Source organism: Hordeum vulgare, chromosome 3H, assembly GCF_904849725.1.
Source record: "Hordeum vulgare subsp. vulgare chromosome 3H, MorexV3_pseudomolecules_assembly, whole genome shotgun sequence".
NCBI lineage: Eukaryota > Viridiplantae > Streptophyta > Magnoliopsida > Poales > Poaceae > Hordeum > Hordeum vulgare.
Window position 1 is genome coordinate 37,439,111 of NC_058520.1, and position 9,093 is coordinate 37,448,203.

A 9,093-nucleotide genomic window follows, 5' to 3' on the forward strand; every position below is an offset into this window, starting at 1 on the left:
TGAGAATGGCGTTTTGGCTCTCGGGAACCATGGAGGCCTTTATTTTTTAAAATTTTAAATTTAAATTTTTATGGTTCAAAAAATTCTGAAAAAAAATATGCATGTATGTAAGGATGTAACCGACATGTGTGTAAAATTTCAGGTCAAAATACTTTAAAACGTGATCTGTACAAAAAAGATAAATTCATGGTCTGAAATGATGAATAGTAACATGTGTTAAACAGTCTCAGATTTGTCTTTTTGCACAGCCCTCATTTCAACGTATTTTGTTTTCAAAATTTACACACTTCTGTATTATACCTTTATTTATCTATGTATTTTTTTCAGAATTTTTGAAACATTAAAATACAAATTTTCACTAAATTTCAAGTTTGAATTTAAAGGCCTCCAATGAGCTCGGGAGCCAAAAGCAATATTCGATCTCGCCTTGCCCTATTAAGCCTCTTGACAGGACAACACGAGAGTACCTGAAAATGCTGTTTGGAATCCAAAATTCATCAAAGTTCATGTTTTTACATTTCAAAAAGTATTAAAAAAAATAGACATATACATGGAGGCATAATATACATGTGTGTAAATTTTCACGACGAAATACGTTGAAATGAGAGCTGTGTAAAAAAGACAAATCTACAGCTTTTTGCAGAGATCGCATCCCAAGACATTTCGTCCTGAATTTTTACACACATACACATTTCATCCTTGTATATTTTTATTTTTTCTAGGGTTAGTTTGAAACCGAAATAATTAAATTTAAAATTTTCAAAATAAAGGTTCGCATGAAGGCCGAGCTCTAAGAAGGCCCTACTCGAGAGTACTCTCCTTCTTAATTTATCTTTTTTTAACAGGTAAGAGACTTTATTTTTTAAATAATAGATATGTCGTTTACAAGAGAATGAGAAATAAAATATGGAATCACATATTCCAAAGAACTAGAGGATATATTGATAAAATAATTCCTTGCTAGCTCATTCGCCACTTGATTTACCTCATCATAGCAATGTTTGAGAGAAATGCTTCGGAACTCCAACACTAGAACTTTGCAATCAGCCACGATTGCCACATGAGGATCCAAATAATGTATGTTGTTCAAGCTATTGATCGTAAATAAACAACCTGATTCAACCTCGACTGGATTACATCCGAGCTAGTCGCTAGGACCCTGATCGACAAAGCCGTCCTTCTTAATCTATCCCTGCGTCTCACTTCCCGGTCACCTGCACAGTCATCCCGTTCAACACTGGATGCCGCCCTTCCGATCCCGAATCCAACGGTTGACACTCGACAGGGGCTCGCCCGTGAGGCCCTGACCACGGGTAAGAAAACTGGGTTGGTCTTGGTCCAGTGCATGCACACATGGCCATGGGACGCACGCTGCCAATGTCACACTGCTCACTCTCGGTCTACTACGGTAGCTTTATCTGACACTGCACACTGTCTCCGAGGAGCTCCGTTGTTCAATGCCACTCACCTCCGCTGCTGCCACCACCACCACCACCTCCACATCTCACCTCCGCACACAAACCCTTGTTCTTCCTCGATCCTCGCCGCCGCCGGCGTCTGGTCTTGCTCGGCGTTCGCGCGAGGGGACAGGAGCCGCGATGAAGATCCTCGAGTCGCCCCTCATGGGCGAGTTCATCAGCTACCTCAAGGCCAACTGGGGCGGCAACTCCCGGGTGAGCCAGCGCCGGCGCCGGCTGCGGCAGCTGGTGGCGATGGTGCGGGGGGTGGCGGACGCCGCCGAGGCCCGGGCGGCGGTGCGGGGCAGCTCCCTCCACCGCTGGCTGCAGCTGCTGCGGAAGGAGGCGCTGCGGGGGCAGGAGGTGCTCGACGCCACCACCAACCCCTCCGCCGTCGTCGGCTCGGCCAAGAAGTTCCTCGCCGGCCTCAAGTCCCTCTTCGTCTGCAGCGCGGAGGTCGACCGCCTCACCGACGCCGTCGAAGCGCTCGAGCGCCTAGCCGGCCCGGGAGCCGACCTCGACATCTTCTTGAAGGTGCTCCAGCTCGACGTCGCCATGGACGTCGACGCCGCTCCGGCCCCTGCGCCCTTCTCGGCCGCGCATTGCGTGGGCCAGGGCAGCTACTCCGTCGCCACCGCGCCCGGCGCCAAGAGGAAGCGCGCGGGGAGCTCCGGCGTCGACCAGGCCGGGGACGGCGACGGCGACGCGGACGGGGAGGCCGCGTCCCACTCCCACGGCTGGGGCGCCGTCGGCCGCGCGTACCGGCACAAGCGCCGGGCCCTGGCGTGCAAGCGGCACACCGCCAGCTCCGGGTCTCTGCTGGCGGGGGCAGACCGCTCCGTGGAGGCGGCCATGGCGATGGCCAGGGTGCGCAGCCGCATCGGGACGCCGAGACTCGGGCGGCCCTTCTCCCGGATTTCCTTGGAGTGAAGTCAAGATCGAGCAGCAAGTATGCGATTCCTCGTGCATTTTGCTGCTTCTACAACTGCTGAAGCAGATCAAGTACCACTACTAGTTCGTCTACCTAACAGAGTCGTTCAGTTAGCTTTCTAGTTAGCTGCTCGAGATTAAGTACTGCAGTACTACTACCAGTTCAACGTTTGTAACATGAAATTGATCATGTATCAGTTTCGTTCCTTGTGATCTGCAAGTGCCCCCTCACATTTTACTCAAACTTGACCATGGATTTGACTAGTACTATATGAAATCCAAGTTATTTATAACAAAAAGTATACTGGTAGTACTACATTCGAAATCATCTGCTTCTAACTATAACCTACAAATACATAATTATATCCAGTAGTACAGTTTGTTCATCTAAACTGGGACCAACCTCCCCTCAGAAACTGCTGGGATATCCAGCTTGCTTTGTGCACCTTGTACTGCATCATCATAATCAGGGAAAACTACCGACTGAAGCGAAGGCGCCATCTTGTTAACGTGAAGCCATGTTGCTTCCCACAAACTGCTCTCCCCGCCGGCGCTCGTCCTCGATAAGACCCCGCTCGCTTTCATCACCAGCAGCATGTTCTTGAGTAGCTCTGTGGCAGTCTCTTGCAACCTCTCAGTCCTGCTGCCCCCTCTTACTTTGGCTTTCATGAGCTTCTCTGCCATGTCCAGTACCTCCACCCACAGCTTACTGAAACCGCTGTGCGCCGAAAGATCGTTGAGTGACTGCAAGGATAGTTTGGATAACAGCTTTACAGCATGCAAGAGGGAAGCTTCCATGTTTCTGAAATGCTTTGGCGAGAAATTCTGCGCAATCTCTAACAATTCGTCGAGCAACTGGAAGACAATGTCGAATGACATCAACCAGGCCGAAGATGGAACCGACATTCCATCGACTACTATGCATCTGTGCAACAATACCAGAGCATGATCCCTCACCTCTTCTCTCTGATCTGTACACACCTTTCGCAGCGCCTGCACTAGCCGCAGCCACATCTCAGTGATTCCTTCCAACATCCTTTCGGCGTCTCCACCAGCTTCCTTAACCTCATGTGACCAGTGTGCAAGGCAATTCACTGATTCCGCCATTAGGTTCAAAGCATGGATAGATCTTTCAGCAGACCCAAGCCGAGACTCTGCAAACTGCCTCGAGGCCTCCATGAAGAGGACGAAGTTGGCAGGCGAGATGTGTGCCCCTTCAAACATGATGTAAACCAGGGCTTCGAAACCAGCGTCGGAAGCATCTGGATGATGAGCAGTGACACAGATTAAGGAAATGATAGTTTGCCAACCCATCTGAGACTTGATATGTGTTGCATTATCCTTGACAAGGCATGCGACCTTCTGGGTGATACTCTCGCAATACGCATCAGCCACACGAGCATCAAGTTTCAAGATTAACTGAAGCGACCTCAGTAAGTCATCCACGAGATTCTCCTTATAAGGAAGCAAACGCTGGCAGATGTCCAGGAGGCCAAAAACAGCTTTCTCCACCAGCTCACAGGGCATTACTGTGGACTGAACAATATGAGTTATGTGCTCATAAACATCATGCCATAAGAGGACAATCCTGTCTCTGTTGTTTAATGTGACGGCAACGAGAAGCTCTAAGCAGATGACTGCATTGCTATCAACATCTATTGAGCTGGTGATCTTCTGAGGTTGCCCTGCTGCCTGAATGAGGGCTCTTGCCAGATTCAAGAGCGAGTCAGCTTGTAAGAATTTGCTCTCAGTGAAGATGGTGCCTATTTGGCACTTCTTTATGGTCTCTGAAGCATTCCTCTGAGCAGCAAGTTGCTCCTCTGTTGGCTGGAACCTTTGCTCTTCAGCATCTAAATACAGTAGCTGGGTGAACCTCCCCATCAGCCCAACTGTTTTCTTAGGAATGCTGATTGGCTGAACTTGAGGGACAGTGGGAGATGAGGAGGAAACCTTGTTAGGCAATGAATCAGAGAAGGACTCCTGATCACCAGCTGTGCTGTTGGTGAGACAAGAAGGAAGGAGACCTATCTTATGAAATCTTAAAATGCAATCTACAATTGTCCTCCATCCTCTGTTTATGTGATCACCATGAGTTGCTGCTATAGTGAAAAGGGCCTCTGTTGCAATTCTAGACTTGGCATCCTCACCAAAAGCTGTTGCAGGATCATCACAGGCAATCGACAAAATGGTGAACTTGCCAAGTGCCACAACAAGATCATTCAGCACATCATTAAGATGATAGAATGCAGCCAACTTCGCCACTGACAGAAACCCATCGATGCATCTTGTAAGAATTTCTTCTTGCTCAATATTGTCAAAGATCACCGAGATAGCAGCAACTGTTGGCCTGACCATGATAAGAAACATGTCATGATCAAGAAAAGGGTGGGAATGACAAGCAATGTAAGCTGATGCCCTCTTTGACTTAAACATCAGATCAGCCCAGCGGCTGAAAGACATCTCTGAGCATCCAGCTCCTTGCTCGGGAATGGTTTTGATTTCATTTCGACAAATAGAATAATACAGCTCAGATAAGAATTCCCTTGGAAGATCATTCCCACCATTGATATGGCGATTGTTCCTAATAAAATCTTCTTCTGACATCTTAATCTTGACCCGCACATTGTGTTGGTCCGTGTTGAGCAAGATTACTGAGTACGACAGCACCAGAGCAGCATCCCGGTTAACGAACAATTCTGGTGACTCTTCATAGTACCTATCAGAAAAGGCCTCAAGAACCCTTTGTATCTTCTGTGATTCACCAGGCAGCCGAAAGGTTTCCAAGAAGAGCCTTAAGGCAGCATCCAGGTTCAACTCCTTGAAGTCGAAGGTTCTAGAAAATTCATGAAGGACCTGAATGGAGAACTCGTCATGATTCCCCAGATAGTCCCCAAGAAGATTCTTGTCTAATCCAGGCGAGTAGCGGAAAAACAGGGCAACACTTTGTGGATCAAGTTTTTCAGGCAAGAGATGAGCAGCTTGCAGGTACTCAAAGCCCTTCCTTTTATCCATATTAAAATGTTCAACACCAACCATTAGCTTTCTCTTGATGCTTTTCTGCTGGTTAGCAAATCTAACCCATTGATCAGGATCATTAATGTTCTCACACTTTAACTGCCAAAAGGAAAAATATTCACTTAATTCTTGCACTGGCTGCTGGCAGTGCTGAGGTGAATTACCAATCCTCTCTGCTATTGCCTGAATGACAGCAACCAAACCATCCAAAGCAAGCACATTCAAAGGTGACAAGGTGCTCTCCTCAGGGAATGCACTTTTGGACAGAACATTAACCAGGTCTTCAAAAACATTAGAGCACTGTAAATCACAATCCATATTTGTATACATCTCAACCATAAAATCTTTCTGCTGGCAAAAATCCACTAGAGTCTCCAGAGCAACTTCCTGCTGCTGGTAACTAGCTCCATATCTACTCTGGGTTAGCCTAAGGATGACACATGCAAAGAAAGCCTCAATTTGCAGCTTCAGTTCCCGACGTAAATGGTAGAAGAGTGTAAAGATAACATTGCATACGGTCAGACAGAATCAAGGGGCTATCTGACAGGCCAAACTGCATTAGATTGCGGAACAGTTCATCTTGTACAAAAGCCAGTAGTTTTGGATGCCTCTGTATGGACGAAGCTGACAGCTCAATAGCAGAACTGATCAACCCCAGAGCAAAGAGAGGCATATCCTCATCAAAGTCAATTGGATTCATATTTGGGTCCACCTGATTGTCTTCCGCTATGTTCAACAGAGAGCACAAAAATTGAAATATTTCTACCATGCAAGGAACCCCAAATAGCTCCATCATAGCCTTGTCTTGCACAACACCAAATTTAGCTCCAACCTCGTCCTGGGAGCTACTCAAGCACACAGAATCGCTCCCATTCCCCATTTCGCCAGCACTCGAAACTTCGTTCTTGCTACCAGCAATCTGCATAAAAACTACTATCATGAGCGTAATGCATTTTTAACTTTCTAATTGGTTTCTACTGGGACATGCTTTAGCAAAACTGATGAATATTCTTAGTTGTTAGTGCCAAAATGCTTCTTTCTAAACAAACTTGATAAATACTTGATATTGCCTATAAAGGCCTGTAAAAACTGAACTCGATATTTTTAATTGACAAGGAATGGAAAACTGAACTGAAATTACAACACTAGACTCGGGTGTTTAGAGACTATCGCCTATCGCACCTCGTGGTCTGCAACCGCGGTGGGATCAACGTCGGGCAGGCGGGCGAAGACGCACCGGACAACCTCCTGCATGGTCTGCCGGGACACGCGCTGCAGCAGCTCCCCCTTGGCACCGGCCTGCTGCACGACGCGGAAGCAGGTGCTGACGACGTCGCAGACGTGGCGGTTGGAGAGCGCCGGAGCGGCGCGGCCGCGCACGCAGGCGAGCAGCACCTGCAGCGCCCTGGCCAGGACGGCCTCCTCGGACGCCGCGTCGGTGACCTCGAAGCGGCACCCGGCGACGGCCTCCACGACGGCGGCCATGGCCCGGGCGGCGCCGGGCGCGTCGGGGCCGAAGGGGTCGAGGGAGAGCACCTTGCAGAGCGACGAGAGCGCGGCGCCCGTGGCGGGCGCGCCGGCCTCGTCGGAGCGGACGACGCCGAGGAAGGGGCCGAGGTAGAGGAGCGGGTCCACGTCCCGCCACCGGGCCGGGCCCCACGCGGCGGCCGCGCGGCGGAGGGACTTGAGGCCCGCGACGAGGGGGTGGTCGTGGCGCTCCTCGTCGCCGCCGCCGTAGCGGACGTTGCGGCGCATGATGGCGAGCACCGTGGCCACCTCCGACGTCACCACGCACGCCATGGCGCCGCGCGGCGACGGCGACGGCGGCGGCGGTGCGCGCATGGATCTGTGCGAGTGCGCGGGGGTGCCGCGGTAGGGCCGTAGGGGGAGTGCGGAAGGAGGCTCAATTCGGTAAAAGGGATCTGCGGAGGGGACGCCGGGTGATGCGTGATCGTGCAGTGTTGATGTTTCCTTTCCTTTTCTTTGATTTGGTTTCACGTTTACTTACCCTTTTTCCAAGTCGAAGGAAGTGTACGTAAAATGTTCACGTTTGGCTTCGGTCCAAGCTGTTGAGTTGACCGCTAATGCACACGCCGAGGTCACGTTGCCCCGTTGATCAGATAACCCGGTCATCTCTTCACTGTTCTTTTGTTAGAGCATCTACAACTGGATCCTCAAATCCTTTGAGGCAGGTTACTGCCGGTCACAAAAATGCAATTCAGATGGACCTCGTAAACTGGTCTGAATGTTTGGGTTGATCGGCATCCTTGATTTCCAACCCAAATATGAAGCGGATATGGAGAGCCCAGACACGTCGGCCTGACGGCTAGCCTCATGCGGACTCGTCGGGAAAACCGACGAACGCCTCGACAATCGGCGCGTGCCGCCACTTCGGCTCCCCGCCCGAGGTCGGGACCGGCTTTTTGAGACGGCCGGCGCCCCCAGCCCTAGCTCATCCGTCTCTTCCCTCTCTCTGCCGTCACCCCAAGTTGTTGCTCATCTCGCACTTCCCTCTTTGTCAGGATGGTACGGCGGCCCATCATCACCTACGCGCAAACTCACTTCGGAGTCGCCCCTGCAAATCGAGGTGGAGATCCACGCTCGCCGCCCGCATCGTTGCGGGGCTACCTTCGGACTCGTCGGAGACGGAGGAGGAGCAGCCGGAGGAGGAGGCTCCCAGCTTGAGCACGACGGAGGCGAAGGCGGAATTCGTCGTCGCCCAATCAGAGGAGATGACGGAGCAGCAGGCCATCCTGAATTCCATCCGGGATGACGCCGACGCCCTCTTTGACGAGCTGGAGGCGGAGATCGAGGGGAAGGAGGCCGCAGCGAAGCAGCCGGAGGGGGCGGAGCTGTGACAGGCGACCATTTATCTGTCGAAGGGCACGGAGATCGTTAACATCTCCGACGAAGAGTAGATAGGTTATATGTAGTACGTAGGTTTTATATGTTGCATGCTTTCATATAGATTTGAGGTTTCTAATTTAAGGTATCCTGATGTATAATGCATTATTTAAATCGTGATCGGTTAGTATCTACAGATGAGGGACCGGATTTGCAATGTCCATTATCTCTACTACCGTGGGCACTACTAACGCGAATACTTAGGATGTTTTTGGTTTGAAAGCAAAATAAAGTAGAATGTCATGGTTCCATTTCATAAAAACGGGCTGGCTGGCTGAATCTGTCCCTATGTTTTGGTAGGGACAGCTGAGTACAATGAGATGATTACATTTGAGTGTCTGATTGAAGAGACGGGATGGGACCAATTTATTTTAGCTCATCTTGTGTATAGAAATAGTGAGATTACCATTACAATATGATCAGTTATAACTCTATCTTCAGCGACATTTTCAACTGAACATTTACACTGAATTGAATTTTGACATCAAACAAACAAAACACACACAAAGATTTAAAAAAAAAAAAACCATAGCGAGCTGTTGGCTCAATCAAATTGGATGTGATCAGATCGATGTGAGCAAGCTAGCCCATGCCGGCTTCACAACAAGCTGCTGGATCAATCTATCAAGGTGGTCTGAGCTAGCTTTCAACGGACATCCATCTCCTCTGGATGAATCGATCCAGTGCCTTAACCAACAGGCGAGGGCCTCCCATCGGCGACGCCGGGTGCGAGACGGGATGATGTCGAGCATGAGGATCCGCACGAGGCTTGACACCAGATCCACGC

At 49.9% G+C, this 9,093-nt stretch overlaps 1 protein-coding gene and 1 pseudogene across 2 annotated transcripts; one reads left to right on the top strand and one right to left on the bottom strand.

Moving 5' to 3' along the window:
* The first annotated feature begins 1,313 nt into the window (after nt 1–1,313).
* LOC123442844 lies at nt 1,314–2,600 on the top strand. The gene has a single exon (XM_045119005.1). It carries the CDS (start codon nt 1,458–1,460, stop codon nt 2,385–2,387), a length of 930 nt encoding a protein of 309 aa, XP_044974940.1. The 5' UTR covers nt 1,314–1,457; the 3' UTR covers nt 2,388–2,600.
* Nucleotides 2,601–2,655: 55 nt separating this feature from the next.
* On the bottom strand, nt 2,656–7,279 carry LOC123442842 (annotated as a pseudogene). Its single transcript, XR_006630534.1, has 2 exons — nt 6,585–7,279; nt 2,656–6,321 (listed from the first exon to the last, which is right to left on the bottom strand). The product of XR_006630534.1 is annotated as an ARF guanine-nucleotide exchange factor GNOM-like (transcript).
* Nucleotides 7,280–9,093: the final 1,814 nt, after the last annotated feature.